General features: G+C 49.5%; 1 protein-coding gene across 1 annotated transcript; it reads right to left on the bottom strand.

The window, feature by feature from the left end:
• Positions 1-8,325: 8,325 nt before the first annotated feature.
• On the bottom strand, positions 8,326-21,656 carry Dusp5 (dual specificity phosphatase 5). The gene is made up of 4 exons (XM_021216209.2): positions 21,071-21,656; positions 16,732-16,880; positions 12,575-12,794; positions 8,326-9,745 (listed from the first exon to the last, which is right to left on the bottom strand). Exons 1-4 carry the CDS (start codon positions 21,447-21,449, stop codon positions 9,339-9,341), a joined length of 1,155 nt encoding a protein of 384 aa, XP_021071868.1. The 5' UTR covers positions 21,450-21,656; the 3' UTR covers positions 8,326-9,338.
• Between the last annotated feature and the right edge of the window lie 270 nt (positions 21,657-21,926).

Below are 21,926 nucleotides of genomic sequence, written 5' to 3'. Positions count from 1 at the left end.
CTCCAGGGCCCTGCAAAGTGTTTGGTTGAGCCAGGGGAGGATATGATGCAAACTTGAGAGGAAGGTGTGATATTCCAGGAGGAGAGCCCACTGCCTTCCCTCTCAGACCAGCCCCTGACTTCTATTTTAGTTAAGGACACGCCAGCACTGATGTCACCTCCCCCGGTGCTCTCTGGCACACTAGCCAGTTTTATTTTCACGGCACTAACGCCCCCAGCAAGGATCATTTATACACTTGCTTACTTCCTCTGTTCCCATGTCCCACAGAACATAAACAAAATCGGGTAGGAGGGGGAATCATTATCTTGTTTCGTTCACTATAGCCTCTCTGGCACCTGTGACGGGCTAATGGCAGATGCTCTGAGTGTATTTGCGGGATGCATAGATAGATTGATAAATGGAATCATGGCACCACTATTTCTGTCCCCGGGCTCTTGGCCCCATGGTGATGCTTGACTCACCGTCCTGTCTAGATGTGTCGGTTTGTTTCCCTCCCAGCCCTTCCCCTGTGCATATAGCTTCTACCTCCCCGGCAACTACAAGCTCCTTGGGGTAGAGGTTTTTCATGGTTTTTCCCATGGGACCCTGGAGCCTTGGCTATGACAATTCCCACTGATCCAGACTCCCGATAAATAGATGAATGCTGGTGTACAAGACTGACTACAGGGGAGAGCCTGGAGGTAGGAAGGGCAGCTAAGGATACTGTTGGTCTTCATTGAGCCCAAAAGACAAAAACATAGGAGGGCATGTGAATGGAGATGAGGGGAGGGGGGGTGGCTGGAAAGCTGAGGCTGACGGTCCAGGGAGGAGACCGCTCTGTCCTGTGCTATCTGGGCCCTCTTCCAAAGCACATGGGTAACCTGAGAGAAAGCATCAGGGGCAAAGTCGAGGGGTCACCAAGGTTCTGGGCACAATGGAAATAGTATTTATTGTTTTATGTGTCTTTAGTATATCTAAGAAAATAAACAGTTCCCCTGAGCAAAAATTATTGTATAAAGGATATATATATGCATATACAATACACACACACACACACATATATACACAAACATACAATGCTGGGTATGATGGTATACTTTAATCCCAGCTACTTGGGAGGCTGAGATGGGTCCGTCATTTTACCTTGCTGGGCTGCAGAGATGATCCAGCCGTTAGGCACAGGTTCTGATTCTGCAGAGGACCCCAGTTCCACCCCCCAGAATCCATCCGGGCTCACAACCACCTGTAAGTTCACAGCTACAATGCTAGTTGAGCCCTCTGGTCTCTGAGGACACTGGCATTGATGAGAACATACTCATACACGCATACAAATTAATAATAAAATAAAACTTTTAAGTGCAACCTTGGTAATACATTTAGACTATTTCAAACGAACATGACAAAAGCTGGGACTGGTGCCAAAGCCCCATAATTCCAGCTCCTTGGTAGGGGCAAGAGGAGCAGAGGGGCAGAGGGGCTGAGGGGCAGAGGGGCAGAGGGACAGAGGGGCAAAGGGGCAGAGGGAGGATGATTACAAGTTCAAAGCCTACCTGGGCCATAGGTGAATTCAAGGCCAGCTTGGACAACTTAGTGAGACCCTGTCTCAAACAAACAAATAAAACAGACTAAGGAACATACTTCCATGATACGGTGCTTACCCAGTACATGAGGCCCTAGGATTAACCCCAGCACTCAGGGTAGTTGGGGTGTGGAGGGGAGTCCACAGCTCTTTCGTCATTCAGCTATAGGAGCTGGGGCTCCAGTTGGCTGGCAGGGTGTTTGCCTGGCATGTAGGCAGCCCTGGGTTCTGACTCCAGCACTCCCTAAAGCCAAGAGATGACACTCACCTGGAATCCCAGTACTCGGGAGTAGAAGCAGGAGGACCTGGAGTTCAGGGTTATCCTTGGCTACATAGTAAGTGTGAGGCTAACCTGGGCTACATGAGGGAAGTGAGGGCGGCTGGGAAGTTGAGGCTGACTTCCCAGGGATTAGATTGCTCTGTCCATGTGCTACAGTATCCTTTACATAAAATGGCCCAAAAAGAAAGGAAAAACAATGTAATATTATACTAGGAACCTTTCAGATTATATAAACATAATTACAAATACTTATATTTATAAACTGTATTCACGTGAAAATATCTAAAATATTCTACATGCTTACATGTAATCAAAATTAAAAATACATACGCACAAATTCATATACACTGTCCGTGAGATGGGAATCAGAGTTTTACAACTTGCTTTTTGCTCACTTAATCATATGTGGTGAGCACAGAGGTGCTTTTATAAACCCAAAGGGCCGTTCGCAAAAGATAACCTTTGGGATAAACAGGAAGGCAGGGATGATATATGAGTGTGAAGTGAGCTCTGTGGTTTTGATAAATATTATTAAAGTAAATAAACCTTAGCTGGGCTGCCAGGGTAGGTGCTCATTAGCTGTGAGCAAGGCCACTAACGCAGAGTCCTGGAAGGCTGGTGTTTGACGGAGCCACTGAGGTCATCCAACTCAATCCCCTTACTTTCCTGCCAAGAAGCTACAAGCCCAAAGCCATTACAGAACCTACCTAAGGAGGTGCCACAGGAGTGGCAGCCCAGGCCTAATAACCTGCTATCCCAACGACTCGCAAGACTGTGGCAGGAGATTCACATATTCAGGGCCTGCATAGGCTACAGGAGCGAGTTCAAGGCCAGTTGGGGTATTCAGTGAGACCCTGTCTCGAAAAAAAACAAAAGGAAGGCTCTGGGTAGAGTATAGAGAAAGCATTTGCCCAGGAAGTGTGAGGCTCTGGATTCAATCCTCAGTACTAAAAACAGAAGGAGGAGGAGGAGGAGGGGGAGGAGGAAGAGAAGAAGGAAGAGGAGGAGGAAGGGGAAGACGTAGAGGGAGAAAAAAGGGGAAGGGGGATGGAGAGGAAAAGAGGGAGGAAGAAGAAGAGCAAGAAGGAGAGGGGGAAGAGGAGAAAAAGGAAAAGAAGAAAGACAAAGAAAAGACAAACTAAGAAAAGGAAGGAAGAAATAGGTGCTGGATAGATGGCTCAGAGCACACAAGGCTGTTCTAGAGGACCTGAGTTCAGTTCCCACCACCCATGTCAGAAGGCTCACAAGAGCATATAACTCCAGCTCTAGGGTGATCTGACGTCTCTGGCCACCACAGGCAGCTACACTCATGTACACAATACACAGGTGTATGTGTGCCTGTGTATGTGTACATGAGCATACACCTAATTAGAAATCAGAAAAGCTGGACCGAGAAGCCAAGCCTCTGACCCCAGCCTATGCTCTAGACCCCGACTGCCTTGATTGAGGTGATTTAGTCACAGCGAACTCCCATGAAGCGCAGAGCAGAGGGTCACGTGGCCTGTTCTGTGAAAAGGAAAAAGCAGCTATAGCAGCTCCCTTGTGGGTCACAGCAGGATTAAGAGAAAACACAGAAGCTGCGGTCATGTGTCTGCATATAGAAAGGGCAGAGGAAGCGCAAGCTACCGATCTCTTCCACAGCAGGAAGGCCCTGCCCAGTAACCTTTCAAGGGGGCTCGAGGTTGCAGCAGGCATAGGTAAGGGAAGAAGACTGAGAAGAAAGCCACTGGAGGCTAAGCCAGTCCTGTCTACACGATGGGCAGTGACCAACAGAGTGTGCTACTAAAGACAACCTGGTGAAGCTGTGGGCTCTTGGGACTTGAGGACTGTATGTCACTTTCAATAGAAGTACCCCCACCCCAAAATGTAGCAGTAAGATCATACCCATATTTCCTGAACCAGACACTTAGCCATTAAACGTCTGGGAAAGCTTCTTTTCTACATTAAAAATCCATCTTAATTATTATCAGCCGCTTATAGCAGTGAAATAAGTTACTGTGGGTTTATAATATATCAAAGTGAATTAAAATTAATTACAACAACCGCACGTCCTTTTAAAGAAAGGAGTCACATGGGGGAATTGCTATGTCTTTCATTCTCACAGAGTACAGGGGTGGCATTGTTTGAAAGTAATGATGAGTTAAGGAGTGTATTATAAATCTTAGCTAAACTATATTATATTATATTATGACTCATACTATATAATATATAACCGAGTTGGGTATGGTGGTACAGATCTTAATCTCAGTGCTTGTGAGTTCAAGGCCAGCCTGATCTGCATAGAGAGCTCAGACCAACCAGGACTGCTGCATAAAGAAAATATGAAATCATGTAGATACTCAATTTATCTAAAAGAAGGTAAATAGACAAGAGATAAATAGAAGACAAATAGCATGCGGAAGATTGAAGTTACATTGACTGTTATATAGAAGCCAATTTAGAACATAAGCAATAGTTCAGAAGAGGAAAGCAAGTCATGCTATTTGTTACAGAACAACTCTGGGGGCCAGGGACCAATCTCGGCGGCCTGGGGCACACCAGCGGTAAGATGCTCTGCCTGGTATACACCAGGACCTACATTTGCTTTCCTGTAAAACAACAGTGACCAGGAACAGCAAAACAAAACAAAATAAAACAAACAAAACCACAAACAGGAACCCTCTAAATATAAATACACAAGTTAAAGTAAAGGGGCTGATCTAGGCATGGCGCCCGTGACTTTAATCCCAGCATCTGGAGGGAGGCAAGTGCATGTGGTTCTCTAGGGTCAAGACTAGCTTGGTCTACATAGCAAGCTCCAGCACAGACAGGCCTACATAGAGAGACTCTCTCTCAAGACAAAAGCAACATAAAAGCAACGGGGTTGGGAGACAGCTCAGCAATTAAAGAGCGCAGCTGCTCTGCAGAGAACTGGAGTTCTATTCCTAGCAACCACATGGAGGCTAGCAACCGTCTGCAACTCCAGTTCCAGGGTGTCTGACACCCCCTTTTGGCCTCTGAGGGCACTGCATGTGTGTTGTGCGCGTATGTACATACATAGAAGCAAAACACCTATACACATAAAATGAAAGTATCTTAAAAGAATGTTAAATGTTAATGCCTAAAGTCAAATGCCGGGTTTTATGTCAACTTGACATAAGTTAGAGTTATCTGAAAGTATGTATGTGTGGTTTTTTTTTTGGGGGGGGGGAGCTCAATTGAGAAAAATGTACCTCTATGAGATCTAGGGTGTTTTCTTAACTAGTAATTAATGGGGAAGTATCCAGCCCATTGTGGGTGGGGCCATCCCTGGACTGGTGGTCCTGAGTTCTATGAGAAATCAGGCTGAGCAAGCTATGATGAGCAAGCCAGTAAGCAGCACCCCACCATGGCCTGTGCATCAGCTCCTGCCTCCAGGTTCCTGCCCTGCTTGACTTCCTGTTCTGACTTCCTTCAGTGATGGGGTGTGTCATTGTAGCAATAGAAACCCTGAGACAGCCACTGTTGAACTACTCAGCCATGTCACACGAGCCCATCTAATAAGTACCTTTTAAATAATACGTGCACGGTATTTTGATCTCACGCCCCTGAAGAGCCTTGTGTAGTACAACTGAGAACTTGGCCAAATCAACAAGTAACCCATCACATCAATGAATCCGAGAGAGAGAGAGAGAGAGAGAGAGAGAGAGAGAGAGAGAGAGAGAGAGAGAGAGCCTTGCTAGAAGGTAGCATGGTGCATCAAGTGCATCAACTCCGTTCTGGGGAAGTAGGGAGAAGGACCAGAAAGAGAGAACAGAACAGACAGGAACCAGAGCCAGTATAGCCAAAAGCCCACTGGTGGGGATCCACTTCAGCCAATTAGGCCCCACCTTCTAAAGGTTCCATAGCATTCTGAAATATATCCACCATCTCCGGAATATGCATTTGAAACATGAGCCTGTGGGGGTGTGTGGGAGGGCATTTCAGGTTCAAATGACAAAGAGCAACACACAGGCTGCTTTTTAGGTATTTATTTATTCCACACCTCATTTCGTAAGTGGTCTCTTTAGTCTTTAAGTGGAGTTTAAAAGCTTTGTGTTTGCTTTAAGTCTCTGAGAGGATGGGAGTAAAAGAGAAAGGGAATTGGGATTTGTTCGTGGAAACAAGGTGGAATGGATGACAGCACATTTCCCATGTGGGCCATGTGCTCCCCCCTCACCTTTGCACTCAGAAGGCCCAGGCAGGTGGACTGAGTCTGAGGCCAGCTTGGGCAACATAGCAAGATCTCATCACAAAACAAAAATAAGCCGGGCGTGGTGGTGCACGCCTTTAATCCCAGCACTCGGGAGGCAGAGGCAGGCGGATTTCTGAGTTCAAGGCCAGCCTGATCTACAAAGTGAATTCCAGGACAGCCAGGGCTACACAGAGAAACCCTGTCTCAAAACAAAACAAAACAAAACAAAACAAAACAAAAAAACAACAACAAAACAAGAATAAATGGCAAGGCAAAGCGTACTGTCGGCTCCTGTGAAACTGCCAGAGGTAGGTTCAAAGTTAAGGTCTGAGCTGCCACACAGCCTAAGCCAAGAGGCAAACAGGCAGTCCTGAGCTTCAGGAGGCTTAGAAGATAAACCATCAGGAGTTCAGAAGGTACCAGTTTAGGCTGTAGGATGAACCTGAGAGGGTTTGTACATACATATAGTTCAGAAATCACCATGCTATTCTCTCAGACTCAGATGCAGTTTCACACCAGACAATGCTGGAGACCAACCAGGGAGAATTTTAACTGACATCAACCCTAGCTTGAGTTCTCACATCAGTGTGAAGTTGATCCCAGCAGAAGTGAAGGTGTGATTGGCAGAGTCTAGCAGATGGAGTTAGGAGTCCCAGAGCTATCCCCAGCTGTGGGGCTTTATTTGGCCTGCCCCCTCTGTCCCACCATGACTCACGGGGCTCATGAGCAATCCTCATATGCCTGATTTAGAGGACTTACTCACCCTTCAGAGACAGACTTTAATGCAATAAAGCAAATGGAACGGCAAGGGTGGCTGCAGCACACCAGTCCAGCTTACAGCTGGCTTCCTATTCCCCAGCTCTCCCTCCCTACACTGTCCTCTGGACAGATCTGCACAGTAAGTTTCCAGGCGAGATTCCAGGGCTGGGCAGAGTTTTCAGGGATGTGGAACTTGGAGGGGCGGGGGTCACCAATCAGGGAAGCTGAACCTGAAATCTGAAGCACAGGAGTTAGGGGTCGCTGAGACCTCTTCTTCCCTGTCCATTGCTCTACGTAGAGGAAGACTTGGATGTAGCAAGCGGGGGGTGGGGGGGGATGTAGCAAGTGGGGGGGGGAGTGACTGGATGTGATTAGGTCTTCTTGACCTGGGTGGCCTTCCCACCTGTGGGCTTTCTTTCCCAGGAGCCCGTGGAACTCGATTTTCAGAAAGGAAAGAAAGATAAGGAAGATAGCTCACACCGTCGTAGGGTGATGCTCAGAGAATGTGGGCTTCTCTGCTGTCACCTTGCAAAGCACACATCAGGGCAGCTGGAGAGACCTCTGGATCCTTCTGAAGTGAGAGGTTAGGCTGGAAGCATCACTGAGTGGGATGCCATAAACCCCATCACTCTCCTGTAGGCCCGGGATTAGGGACCCATGCCTAGTCTGTACCTGCAAGAAATGGATTCTGCTTCCTCCTTCCTCAACCAACATGGAGGAAATTACTCAAAGGGCAAGCTAGGCTTCACTTGGGTTGAAACTTACTCACTGAGGGGAGAGATTTACCTATAGCACTTTGGAGGGAATTATCTGGAAGAATTAGATACGAGGATAAAAAGAGTCGGGTAGGTCCTTAAGAGGAACCTTTCCCCCTCAACTATCTCTAGTCGGCCTTTCCTCTGTCTACCATATGCCAGGCAGGGCACAAAGAGAGGCTGGTTACAAGCCTGGCACCTGGGCTTCTGGGAAGGAAGGACTTTGGGTTTCCAGGAACTTTGCATCACATCTAGCTCCTTTCAGTCCACTTCAGGAATGATGAACCAAAAGTTAAAGCAGGCGGCTAAAGGGAGAGCCTAGGTGTGAGGTCTGGCTCCCACAAGGAATGTTCTAGCAGCATTTCTATGTCCTTGTTAAAAATCAGACTGGAGCAAACGCATAGAGCTTCGTATCCAGCATGCTCACCCCGACCGTTCATTTGGAAATGAAATGGAGCTGGAGAGATGGCTCAGCACTTCAGAACACACACTGGATGCTCTTCCAGAGGACCTGAGTTGGATTCCCAGCATCCACATAGCAGCTGACAAGTTGTCTGTAACTCTAGTCCAGGGAGTGTGACACCCTCTGGCCTCTGCAGGTACTGGGTGTGCATGTGGTATTCTTAAAGGCCACACGAAAACAGTAAGGCAGACTTCAGTCCCCTCCCAAAGGTATGCCTGCCTATCCCAAGCCACCACTAACAGGAACAAGCACTTTGATTTTTTTTTTTTTTTTGTTATTTTTATTTTGTACTATGTAAAAAACAAAAAAACACACCAACCAAGCAACACTGCTTTTCTTCACATTCACATGGGTTTAGGGGAACTTATTGCCTTTCCCCCTGGAAAAACAATCTATCAAGGAACGTTAAGTAGTACCACATTGCAAAAGATGCAGATCCCAGAATCAGTAGTTTAAAAACAACTCCCCAGGGGGTAGGGAGGGAAACATTGTCACAATGGATGACAAAAAGAACACAGGACACTAAACTGAGAAGTGTCAGTCACCAACCAACTCACCCAGGACACAGGCAGTTACTGCCCCTCCTCAGAGAGGTGAGTTTTGGTCTAGGGTCTGACGACTTTCTGAATGACACCAGAGGTGCTTTAGAGGGACAGGTTCAAGTATTTTTTTTTTTTAAATCACGCCCGAGTCCAAGGTCACCGAGGAACCCTTGGTGAGCAAGAAACCGCAACGAGGCAACAGCTTCTCCTTCGACCAACAGTTTTCATGGGACCCTAGACGGAATCTCAGGAGCACTCCTGGGTTACCTTTGTCCTGACAAATCTAGCAGAGTTAACGTTTCTGACTGGGTGGTGACCAGTTCTCTTCCCTGAAGTGACAGAGACAGATAAGGTTTACCGAAGTTCAAAAAACAGTGAAAATTGTGCTTCCTTCTAGGTGAATTGGCTTCTCCCCTCCTGGTCCAGCGAAGCTCGCTCCCACTTTGCTACAAGTATCTATTTATTGCCTTATGCTTGAAATGAAAAGGCGAACTTTTGAGGTGCAAGGACTAGGTGGTCCTGAGTGGGCAGGGGTCCTGGAAGTACAGCAGTCAGAACGTGCTGTGCCTGGGGCATGGCTTGGCCTTCCTACAATCCCGAGAGCCCATCCTTGGGGTTAGTCTGAAGTACATCTGCAAGCCTGCTGACCACTCGGCATCTCACTGGGCCAGCAGGACAGAGAGAGGTCTTCAGTATTGCATGGGTATGAAATGTCCACAAGTTTAAAACAAAACAAAACAAAAATCACAGTTGCTCTTGGGGATTCGCTGGTAGCCGCCGACCACAGTCTCAGCAGGATGTGGCTGTGGCCACAGGGCTCCTGTGGAGTTCTGGGACCGTCGAATGGGTGGGCACCGGTGCCAGCACTGAGGTAGGGAATGTGCAGTAGGTACCCTGCATATCAGGGCTCAGTGTCTGTAAATGGCCTATAAACGTAGAGCTGGCTGCCTCCCCTTGGCAGGAGGGCGGTTGGGGGGTGGGTGTGGAGGGCAGGATCTCAGATTCATACTGAAGGAGCTGTCCCATGAAGCCAAAGTTGGGAGAGACCACGCTCCTCCTCTGCTTGACATAATCGAAGGCCTCCTTTAGGTGGAACTGTTTGGTCTTCATGAGGTAAGCCATGCAGATGGTGGGAGACCGGGAAACCCCAGCTTCACAGTGGACCAGGACCTTGCCTCCTTCTTCCCTGACACAGTCTGGAAAGAAGCAAAGAGAAAGTCAGTAAGTCAGACTAGAGTCTAGAGGCAAAACCAAATGCAGGCACGCAGAGCATACAGTCTGTGCAACCTAGCTGTCCTTCCCTATGTCAGCGTGAGGCCCCTGGTCCTTAAGCTGAGCATGGGGGTCCATCCTATAGTCTACAAACCCAGTATCTGCAATGCGGAGGATGTTTATAATCCCTGAAGCTGTTTCCGAGGATACCTGCACGGATCTTTTCAGTGTACGCGCCAGATCTGGAAACATCCTCGCTGGGGAAAGCCACCTTAATCTGTGTTTCAGGATCAGGTTCAAACACCATTGGAAAATCCTCGAAACCACATGCAGGTTTCATTATTGGGTGTGTGTAATCTTCTGAGAGTATCCTAGGCTCAAACCTGGACTAACCTGGAAAAACAACTGAGTCCAGTTCTGACCTAATGGTGATGACATAGGCCCCATCCTCGAAGAGGTCTTTGCATTCCCTGGGCTCCCTGTCTTGCTATGCCAGGGCAGGATGCTTGGTGAGGTTTCAGGGTTCTCACCACCGAACATATAACAAACAGTGCCCGGCCACTAATTATAGTCCTGTCTAAGGGACGCTTACTAGATGGAGAATATTAATGGCTTTTGCAAACTCCATCTTGCTCAACAATGGGAGTCACTGCTCAAGTCACCACCACCAGTTAGCATTCTTTCGATTACCATGACAAAGAGTGTGTGTGTGTGTGTGTGTATGTGTGTGTGTGTGAAGGATCTCTCTGCTGCTGTTCTACCCTTCCCAGTCAAACTGCTAAAAACAGGAAAGGCTAAAGTTGAGTACATATCAAGTCAAAACCATACAAAAGGTCTCCACAATTCCCTCTCTTGAGAGAGGAAATGATTACTCACAAGGAGTTAAATGTAGCTGTAAATGCTACTGTATAAGGCCAAAGTATTCAAAACAAACAAACAAACAAACAGACGAAGGTGGAAATGCCCTCTTACTACATGGGTGGAGACCCATGCACTTAAAAAAATTCAAGAGGTTTGAAAATGGATCCGTATCCAAAAGATCAAATATCTCAGGGGTCAGGGAGGAGCCTCTGAGATTTCCAATCAGAACGACAAAACTCCAGAGCATGCCCACAGTCTCTCACTGGAGGCAACTCATCAATTCAGAAGGAGTTTTAATAAAGAACCCGAGCCCCAACAAGAACGGTAAGCTAGCTCTGAGGAGAGACCCCAAGTCCCCCTGGTATTATGGGGTTGAGACGATTACAGAATCTCGTCTCCTCTCCCTTCCTCCCCCACTGTCTGTGCGCACGTATGGGCCACTGTCTTGTTCAAGAACAGAAAGGATTCAAAAGGCACTGCTTCTGTACCTTCCTAAACCTTAGGCTCTTGCCTCAGTCTCCAACTTCCTTAGAAGCTAATTTGAGTCCAAGGCCACTGGGGAGGCCTCTCCTTCCATTATCAGGGCACGTGTCTGGGTTTAAAAAACATACCAGGCACTTTTGAAACACTGTGGGTCTGTGTGACTGTGTCCACAAACAGACGCAACACACAGGATGCAGAGGGAGGTTTCTCAGAGCTGGATGGGGGCAGGTCCCATGACTTCACTTAGTAGCCATCCAGGTAATTAAGTAACAGACTGAGAAGGGCCAAGCCCTCCCCAGGGCAGGAAGGGAAGTCAAGAATTCCCACAAACAACCCAGCATGGCTGCCTCTGAGCCTAGAGACCCAGCTGACGGGGATAGCCTCAGCCTATGCCTCTGGTGAGTTTGTCCAGACTTCTTATGCTACTGTGTGTGGTGAGCACAGGCCCTTCCTTCCACGTGGTTGAAGGGGGCCCTTTAATTGCTACCTGTGCTAAGTAATTACCCTGGTGCCTAACACCTGCCTTTAACCAGATCTAGGAAAATGATGTCTCAGTCCCAGTGAATATGCATGTTGAAGAGAAAGAAGGATGAGAAGAGGGAGGCGGGATCATAAGGCTGAGGATGTTTCTCCACATCTGAAGCAGATAGGTCAGGCTAAACACAATGGGGGCAGCGGGGAGATCTGGACTGTGAGTAGCAGGACACCTGAGAGCCCATGCTCCATCTAGCTAGATGCGAGGGCCCCAGGCCTGTACAATGGGACAGACGACAACTGCCTCAGAGGAACACAGGGACCATGCAAAAGGTGCCAGATTTTCTGTGTACAAGGCATGGGGCTTGACTCAGTGCTATCTTTAATCCAGAGTTAGCTGAAAATACTGCCTCCAAATCTGTTTTCCAGAACCGCACCAAGCTGCCGGGCCCGCGAGGATTGGTGCATTAGGAGTGCTCCCTCCATTCTGTCTGCTTTAAAAATAGCCTAACCTACGTAGCAGGAGGCTCTCCCCTGCCTCCCGCCTACAGCATCACACGGGGATGGATGCACCCTGCTCCTGCCCAATAACAAGAGCACCAAAGTACTGCTATAAAGCAAAATGGATTCCTTTATCGGTACACTAGAACTCCTAATAACGGTAACTCAGACCTCCCCTGGCCTCTTTGAGAGCCACTCCTGTTTGTGGCCCCAACTCTACGGGCTGCACATACAAGACCCTCTTCCTAAGCCGGGCATGGTGGTAGATTCCTGGTCCCACCCCTTGAGAGGAGGACAAAGATCAGGTCTCAAAGTCATTCTTGACTGCATAGCAAACCTGAGCCTACCTAAGGCTACAGAAGTTGCTGTCCACCAAAACAACAGACTCCTTCCCTTCCAAAAGGTAACCAAACTAAGATACCAAAAGGTAAAAAGACATATTCCACTCTAAGGAGTTCTCAAAACAATGGGGGGGGGGTGTTAGCTGAACCTACCAATAAAATCTATTGCTTCTTGAAAGTGGGAGCTAATGTCAGCAGTGTGGCTGTCCTCCACAGGGATCCACTTGTAGTGTAGGTGGGTGGTGCAGGCCTCGGAGGTCCGGCGGGAAACATTCAGCAGGGCTGTGATGTGCAGGTTGGCGAGGAACTCGCACTTGGATGCGTGGTAGGCACTTCCAAGGTAGAGGAAGGGAAGGATTTCAACCGGGCCACCCTAGAGCAGGGACGAAGGACAACCAGGAAAGATCCGATTAGCTTGCTCATTTGGGAGAAGAAAAACAACCACCCTGACCTATTTGTTCCTTAAGGTGGGAGGTTCCTTTCTGGTTTCCAGGTAGAGAGAGTTCGGAGCCAGGGCAATTCAGCCAAGGGTGTGGGTGGTACCTCCACCTTGGCAAACTCTCTACCCTCATGACTCACTAACAGCAAAACGCACAGGGACCAGAGTTCCATTTTTTTGCACACACAGAGGAGGTTAGAATTTCTAGCAGCCTTCTGATGCTATCACGGATGGGAAGAGGTGCCGACCGAAAGGGCCCTTGTTTAAGTCCACACTCCCCCGAGAGAAAGAACCAGCGCAAACCACTGAACCTCACGGCAGCTTCCTGAGTAATCCACTCATCAAACGGAAAAGGCTTGGACAGAGTATCCTCTTTTACAGCCTTTTAACTTGTGTCCTCTCCCCCACAAAAGTATCATTCTTAGAACTGAAAATAACCACTACCTACCCAGAATTCAGACTCAGAGAAGTGGTTAGACCACAGGCAGAGGGGCTCCCCCACCCCCAACCTTCACATGGAGTGTAGGAGTTAGAGAGCTGAGGTCATCACCCTCACCCAGAAAGCTGGAGCTCCAGACAAAGGGCCCAAGACCATCTACCTCAGACGTGAAAGGCCAGGAGCCCCTGGCTAGTGAGACTTAATCTGCATATCTAAGGGTTCTAAGGTGCCAAGAGGAGGCCACTAACTGTTGGAACCCCCCCATTTCCTGTTTATCCATTTCCTGTCCCCCCCAAGAGTGCAAGGGAAAGTCTCCGCCAGACTGGTAGTAAGGAAAAAGGTCAGGGGGTCAAGTGAGTGAGGGAGGTCGCAGCAGGCAACCTATCCAGCACTGGAAGTGTTTAAGCAAAAGCAAACTTAATCACACAGACAAAAGTAACAGAGACTGTATGTAAGGTTAATAATAACTTGCACAGGAACACACAGACACGCACACACTTCTTCAGATGGGCTCTCATGTTCCGCAGACAGACCTCAAACTCTGAGCTGGGCCGGGCACAGGGTGCAGTTTGATTTTGATATTCCTGCTTCTAGCTCCCAAATGCTGGGTGAGGGTCAGTGCGTGGTAGTCGGGCACTCTACCAACTGAGATACATTTCTACAACCAGCTTTCTTACTAGCACCTACAATGTCAGAGGCTTGAGGTATCTATAGCTGCTTACAATGGATCTGTAAGGTAGGCAAAGACGCCATGTTACAGACAGTTACTTGAGGCTCAGATGGGATCAGTGCTCGCGTCATGAACAACGAGAAGAGAGCTGGGGCTGAAACGTAGCTCTGACTGCTTAGCAAGGATGGCAAGTCTTAGCTGAGTGGTTTTACAGCTCAGGATGAGAAAGCAAGGGCTGCTTCTGTTCTACTCCTCCCTGAGACATGTTCTCCGTGTGGAGCCAGGATGGCCTGGAACTCACTGTGGAACTCAGGCTGTCTTTGAACTTGCAGCTGGTACTATGGGTGTGTGCCAGGCTTAGCTATCCAGTCTGACAGTAAAAGCAGGAAGAGAATATTTTCCTTTTTTTTTTGCCCTTGTCTAGATGTAAGTTCACTTGCACCCTTCCCTCTTCACACACAGGGCAGCCTTCCAGAGGCAGTGTGGTACAGAGGTTAGGAACCAGCATCTGAGAGAGAAGCTCTGGGTGAAGTCCTAGCTTCTCAGCCAATAGGAGCTTGGGCAGTTTTGATAGCCCCTAAACAAAAAACTGCGAACAATGTCGAACAATGTCGGTCCTCTTAGGATAACTGTTAAGACACAACAGAGAGAATGGGTACACTATTAACTTGCATATTATGCAGCTGTTCTGTTCTTTCAGGTGAAGAATGAATAAATAGAATACAGCTTCTCTCCTGGGGAAGGAGGACACAGGGCAGATGCTGAAGTTCAGGAATCCCCACAGGTCTGGTCTTGGCCGGAGGGCAGACTGGTCCAGCCTAGCCTAGCCCAGCCTAGCCCAGCTCAAGTTCCCTATTGCATAGAAACTGGAAAAATGGTTCTTATTGGGAAAGAGGTCAGAGACTCAAGTCCAAGACTCCATCTACCTTTGATCAGCTACAGCCCCACCCGACACCCACCCCCAAGCCCCGTGGCACCAACAGCCACCCCCTCAAAGAAGCAGGCTGGACACTCCTTGAGTGCCTGGAAAATGCTGATGTACCAACCTGGGATACCTTCCAACTTCCCCTGCAGCTTTGGCCCATCACAGCCCTGATAGTCTATGCCTTTCCTTTTCTGAGTCTTCTGTTCAACTCAAGAGAAGACTCCAAAGACTGTCAGAAAATCCAGAGGATGTGACAGCTTCGCCTGGCCTCTCTTGATGTACGGGGTGTGTGTGTGTGTGTGTGTGTGTGTGTGTGTGTGTGTCCCGTGGTGAGGGCTGAAGACCTATCAGAGCACCCCACCCTCAGTGGGCTAAAGGTCTACAGAGCTTTCACAACCTGCTGCCAGGCCTACTTCTCTGTCAGTTTCTGAGAAAGGGGCAAAACACAACCCAAATTAAAACAAAACAAAACAAACACAAGCATCCAGCTGAGACAGATGCTGTGGCTTCGGGTTCATCTCGCAAGCTGATCTTTCATGAAAGAAAACAAATAGAACCCCATGACTCTGGCAGCTGGCCAAGCTAAGAGGCTTCCAATGACCGAGGATCCCACTAGAAACGAGGCCACCTGTTTTTATTCAGAACTCTGTCTCCAAGGGCTGGGTTCTGCCCGTAGCAGGGAGCTACTGTTTTCAGCCGTGTCTAGAAGGCTTTACTGTGTATGTTCTTTGTTTTTGGGGAAAGCCTGACAACCTCCTTCCAAGTCAGATGTCTAAGCCAACAGGAAAGGAATAAGAAGAGAGAGTTGAAGAACTGCCATGAGGCCAGGGTGGCCTTGAACCAGCAGCTGGAGTCTTTGCAAACTGGCCTTACACTGAAAGTCATCCCCTAATTAATACTTTGCCCTCAGTGAGATGGGGTGAGGGGGGTGGTGGCGGCCTGAGCTCTGGTTTCTGTCAGGCCTGGACAAACGTCTCTAAGTCACAGGCATTTAAGTCCCTAACGGTCAGTGAGTTGTACAAAGTACAACTTTTGGTTTTTTAGAGGAAAAACCAAAAGCCCTCGTATGCGTACAGAAACATCCAGGCCTCTAGTATCTCCACTTCCTCTGGTACCAGAATCTACGGAAAGTACTGGAAACCTGCAGGAGACAGCCAGGTATGGTGGCACAAGCCTAGAACCCTAGACTTTGGGAGGAGGATCTTTTAAGTCAAGGATAGCCTGGGCTATGTAGCAAGCCTGTCTCCACCTCCATCCCACCCCACCCCACCCCCCAAAAAACATTGAGAATGGGGCTGGAGAGATGGCTGCTAGGGGCACTTGTTCTTCCACAGGACCTGGGCCTGGGTTGGATTCCCGGTATCACACGGCAAGTCACAACCCTCTGCAACTCTCGTTTCTGACTTCCGCAGGCAGGCACGTGATGCACATATATACATGCAGGCAAATACTCATGTGCATAAAATAAAACTAATCTTAAAACAAAACAACCACAGGAAATCTGAAAGGCAGCTCTGAATGTCTTCAGGGAAACCCAAAAAACGATATTCCCAAGTTTCCCCTAACCTCCCAAGCCAGCGAATAATAATAATAATAACAATAATAATGCTATCTCTTACTTCCTCTTTTTTCCAGAAGCTACCCAGCATCCCGTGGCCCAGGGACTTTAGTTAGCTGTGTGTGTGCAGGAAGAATGCCCACTTACTCTTGGATGGGCAACCCTGTTGGCAAGCGACAGTAGCACTCTGAAGAGCAGTGTTAGCTCCCTTATTGCACAGAGCCAGGCTGAGTGGGGATGCTGAAGAAGGAACAGAGGCAGCAGCTGAGAAGCGCGTACCTGGTCATAAGCGGGTCTGTAGGCGATGCTGAGAACGGGCTTTCCACACTGGCTGAGGAGGCCTCTCTCGCCTTCGAGCTTCTCTTGTGAGGTTGGCTTCACATCCACACAGCACTCAGGATATTGTGAGTAGAAGGTCTCATACCCCCCTTCAGAAATAAAGGAATAAACAAAGTGTGAGCCAGGCAAAGGCATTGGGTTCTCAGACTGTCAGGAAATATTCCCCCCACCGCCCCACTGCATAGTGACATACGCCCTAAAGTAATAATATGACTTAATAATAATAATAATAATAATAACAATAACAGGGCAGGTGAGATGGCTCAGAGGGTAAAAGCACAAGGCCTGATGACCCGATTCCTCCTGAGAACCACATAAGGGAGGGGGAGCCCAATCCTGCAGATTATCTATGACACACGCACAGTCAACAAGTAAGTGTAATTTTAAGACAACTGAACAAAATCACTACTTTCAGAATAAAAAAAATATACTTTACTCACACACCCCCCACCCCAACACACACTTCTAAAACTCTGTCATTAGGGGCTAGAGAGATGACTCAGCCATTCAGGACACTTACTTCTCTTGCAGAGAACCTAGGCTCAGTGCAAAGCACCTACAAGGCATCGCACACGTGGAATTCAAGCTGGGGTGTGCGTGTGGTCAACACCTAGTCTGACCTTCTTGGGTTCTTGTGCATACATGGTGCACATACCCCTCAATTAATCAATCAATCATCAATCAATCAGTTTTTAATAGTCTCTCAAAGAGAGGCAATGATTAACATTTTGTGTCTATCAGAAGTGGCTTATCTGGCATCTGGTAAACATTAGCCATATCCTTTCAAAAAACAAAAACTGTTTTTTTCTGTTTATATAAACAAAAGTGTGATTATGCAAATTTTCTTTGATTTCTAAGACTCCGTAACTGGCTTTTCCCGTAGCCTATCTGCTCTAAGCAAAACTGCAGCTGCATCCTCTCCTACTCTCAACAGTGCTTGCCCTCTCTCACTGGAAAGGTCCTAAAGTCACTGACGTACTCTTCTACAGTTCCGATGTGGTCATAAATCAAGTTAGTACATTCAAAACCAAATGGGAAATGCAGACTTCTGGACATGGCAAGGATGCTGGTATTGTATTTCAACTACCCCGGATGGACAGCTCACTTAAGGGTTAAGGGGAGTCTCTAATGCTGAGCATGGGAGCACATGCCTATAACCTTAGCAGCTGGAGGTTGCTGCAGAGGTGGGAGAGGAGGAGAGAAAAGAGGAAGAGGAGGAGGAGGAAGAAAGGAGTTGAAGATTGCCTCAAGAAAAAGAAAAGAAAAAGACCAGGTAACAGAAATGTACCCACATCAGAGTCTCTGAACCAGCAGGGAGAAGACAATAACTCTGCTCCAGAGGCCCTTAGAAAGCTGAGGCCTTATTAAAGGTGAACTGGACATCCTTGCTTAGGAACCTCCTGTTCTTATAGACAGCAACCTGAGGTACTTCAGAGAGCCTCCAGAAAACCTACTCGTCCTTTCACTGGCCTCAAGGACTCACTCGCTGTCACGTCACTAGTAAAGCATGCATCCTGAGACAAAGTCCTTCCTAAAAACCTTCATTTCTCGATTCCATCTTTTGGTACTGACAGCCCAACAGTGGAGGGTTTACTCCTGCAGTCAGCAAACAGTTACGGGATTACACGGCAGCCTCCAGCTCCCTCCTCGGAGCTGCAGCCAATTCCTGGGATGAGTCACCTTGTCATTCTGGCTTCCTCTCAGCTTCTGCCACCCCTGTCCTCAGCCCCTGTCCCCACTTAGTACTCCCCAATGCCGCCCCCCCCCCCCCCGTGGTCACCAGACAGACAGCTCCCTGGAGAAATTTCTGGTCTTCCACAAATGGTCATGTTCTCTGCCATGAAGACAGGGTGCCTGGCTAGAAGGGGGCAGGGAGTAGAGGTGAGGCCTCGTGTAGCCCCTTACAGATTGACGCTAATTCACATATCCTTGGGGGAATGGGCTATTTTCTAGTTAATAAATCATAGGATTAGGCCTGGGTTCAACAGTTTGGGTTCCAGGAAACAAAATAAGAGGTTTGTAGGCATTTGGAGAAAGACTAGCCTAAGCACTCCCAAACTAAAGGAAGAGAAGCCTCAGGGCTCCCTCGTCTCTAGGCTTTAAATAGACCATTTAGAGCTGGTGGGCAGGAGGGGCTGAAAGAGGTATTGCTTACAACCTAACAGGAAACAGGCAGAGCAGAGTGTTCAGGGCTTGATTCTTCAGGCTGGGGTCAGGAGATTAGGTCTCTGCCTTCCGCCCACTCCCATCGGAGGTGTGGAGACAGAACATTCCTCTCTGCTGTCTCACTTGTGCCTCACTCGGATTGCAAGAGTGCTAGCAATTCCTCAGGCCGCTTCAACCTTCTTCAGAGTGAGTCTACTTTCAATCATCACCGTGTTGCCACAGGAACAGAGAGGCAGCATACAGGCACTATATATAAGCAAGCACCAGCCACCCAACTGGTCACCAGTCTCTCATTTCAGTGGGAGACAGAACTGTAGGAAGTATAAGGGGCCTGGCACCAACACCCTGCACCACTAGGTCAGAGTCGAATGCACATCTGGGGTGCTCTATTTAAGAGAAAGGGACTCTCCTTTGCCACAGTTTGAACTTCAGTGGTGTCATTAGGGCAGCAATATCTATCAAATCCCAAAGGCATATCTCTTTTGCACTTTAGCTTTCATGGTCTGAATGAAGGACAAGACCCCACAATGCCAGAGCAACTGGCAAGGACATCTACCCTCTCCGTAATGGCTCTTCACACAGCCAGGCTGGAAGCAGCCTAGTGGCTATCACCAGGAACTCTTATGCAGCAACCCAGATGTCTGCAAGATCTCCAAGAAAAGGGGCAGGGTCTGGAAAGGTATGTGCTCAATTTGTTTTTAAAAGCTATCCATGAGAGAAATTACCTAACAAGAAATCATTGGTGCTGCTTCTGGAGAGGAACTAGGCTTTAGGGTGAGCTGAAGACACATACCTCCTTAAACACCCTTGGGGTTATTCAGCTTGTCACCTGGATACATGTTACCTCATTTTTTTAACAGTGAGAGAGACTAAGCTGCAGAGCTTAGAAAAGGCCACCTACCCTTCCACACTCTGCATTTGGGGTTGCAGCAACATCCACCTGTTATCTCCCTTGGGATCAACAAGGGACAGTTAGCAAGAGGTGTTAAGAGCTGGGAAGCTACCACTTGCCCCGGGATCTTCGTGGCCTACAGTGTGTGAAATTCCAACTTGCATGGCTTTGATTTGACACTGGGTCTTAAGCTCGCTGCACCTGAAATCTGAACCATGTAACAGAGTTCCTGGACAAGGTGTTTAATCATCAGAGTTCTGGGGCCCTATCCGAGGTCACCTCTCTCCCCTGCACCCAGGCCAGTGTTCCCATGCTTTTGAGGTTAGAAGAAGGCAGGAGTAGTCACAGGAAATGACCCAGAAATCAATGATGTGGGGTTTGAGAGTAATCACACACCCACAACCGGAAGCCAACGTTCTCTCCCCAGCAGGTGAAACAGTCGGGCCTGCAGACAGCTCTTGAAGGCCTAAAATCAAGGCCACAGAATCTCCTCCATATCTTACAGCCTCTGCAGCACCTCTCCTAACAAGGTTGGCGGGCTGGTAGTCTCTGAGGCAGTTCTAGGGATAATCCCCTGCTGGGGATGACGGGATGAAAGGGGTGGGAAAGCTGTCAGCTCCCAAATTAAGCTTGAGAACAGCCTAGATGGGAGGAGGAGGAGGAGGAGGCTGGAGGATAACAATAAAAAGCAATAAAGGGAGAGGAAGGGGAGGGATTTGCCAGGGTCAAAAAGGCAAGAGGCCCACCAAGACACAGCCTAACGTGCTCTAATTGTCTAGGCGGGAAGAAAGGGGACACCGCGGCGCCACTCTCCTGGGGGAGGGTCTCAACTTGTTTGATCGCGCCAGACCTGGACAGAAAGGTTCCGACCCCCGTGGCCTGCCAATGGCGCCAGTGACCAGCATGAGCTCTGGGCCTCAGGAACTGCTAAGGAGCACCGCCCGCGGCACCTTCCCAGCCCACCCAGCCCAGAGGACAGACAGGATGCCAGACGCTTTCGAGGAAAGGCGGGTGGGGAGAAGGAAGCCCTGGGCGCTGACGTGTGTAAGGACCTCCCAAGCGCACGTCAAACCCCGGGGTGCAAACTCCCGCAAGTGGTGACTTTCTCTGGCTCAGAGTTCCCACGCAGGGAGGTAACCCTGGGGCCCCGGTGTCCCTGCACCCTGTGCAGGGAGGGGAGGGGAGGGTGGCAAAGGGCAGTCCGCTCCCGGACGAACTCACCTTTAAGGAAGTAGACCCGCGGACCGGCGGGCAGGCAGGCCAGCAGCGAGGTGAGCACGACGCGCGCGGCGCTCTCCTCCCGCAGCTTCTGCCAGTGGCGGCTGCCCTGGTCCAGCACGACCACCGCCGCCACGCCGCCGCCGCCCTCCTGCAGCAGGCGAGCGCGGGCCGCCTCGTCGGGCAGCACGTAGCGCGCCGACACCGCGCCGCCCCGGGCCCGCCGCAGCACCACCGAGTTGAGGTTGACGTTGAGCGAGCCGCGCACGCTCGACGCGGCGAAGGCCAGGTAGGGCCGGCAGTCGAGCACCACGCAGCGCGCCTCCGCCTCCTTGCGGAGCATCTTGCGCAGCTGGCGCCCGTCGAGCGACGTGACCTTCATGCCGCCGCCACCCAGCGGCCCGACGCTGCGCGCCCCACAGCTGCCAGAGGACGAGCGGGCCACCTCGCCGGGGCTGTGGCCTGCAAACAGAGCCCGGCGCGAGGGGCCGCGCGACACTCTCCACGCCCCGCTCGCTCGCTGGGCTCCCGGCCCGGCCGCTCGCTGCCCCAGAAAGCTGGGGATTCCGCCGGCAGCGCAGCGTTTTATGTGAATGAGTGCGCGTCCTGTGACGTGAGTGCCCATATAAGGCCAAATATGGGTATTTCCCCGCCCCTCCGGCTGGCCACGCCCACGGGCGGAGCGTGCGGGCACCCGCCTCCACCCATGGAGCAGGCTGGAGAGAGGGCGTCTTAGTCAGAGCGAGAAAGAGGAAGTGGCGGGCGCTCGCTGCCTCTCTCGGGGGGCCCCGCGCCGAGAGACTCACTCAGGCATCACCCCGGACTACCGGTGGGGTGTCAGGGACATCACCAGGCCGAG

This window comes from Mus pahari, chromosome 1 (assembly GCF_900095145.1).
Source record: "Mus pahari chromosome 1, PAHARI_EIJ_v1.1, whole genome shotgun sequence".
Lineage (NCBI taxonomy): Eukaryota > Metazoa > Chordata > Mammalia > Rodentia > Muridae > Mus > Mus pahari.
This window is presented reverse-complemented; position numbering and strand designations above follow the sequence as displayed.

Bases quoted from the DNA above. Each gene is read 5' to 3' on its own strand.
- Dusp5 (XM_021216209.2), bottom strand. From the start codon at position 21,449: ATGAAGGTCACGTCGCTCGACGGGCGCCAGCTGCGCAAGATGCTCCGC. The intron at 16,881-21,070 runs GTGAGTTCGTCC...TTATTTCTGAAG, and splicing joins GCGGGTCTACTTCCTTAAAG to GGGGGTATGAGACCTTCTAC. The intron at 12,795-16,731 runs GTACGCGCTTCT...TCCCTGCTCTAG, and splicing joins ACAGACCCGCTTATGACCAG to GGTGGCCCGGTTGAAATCCT.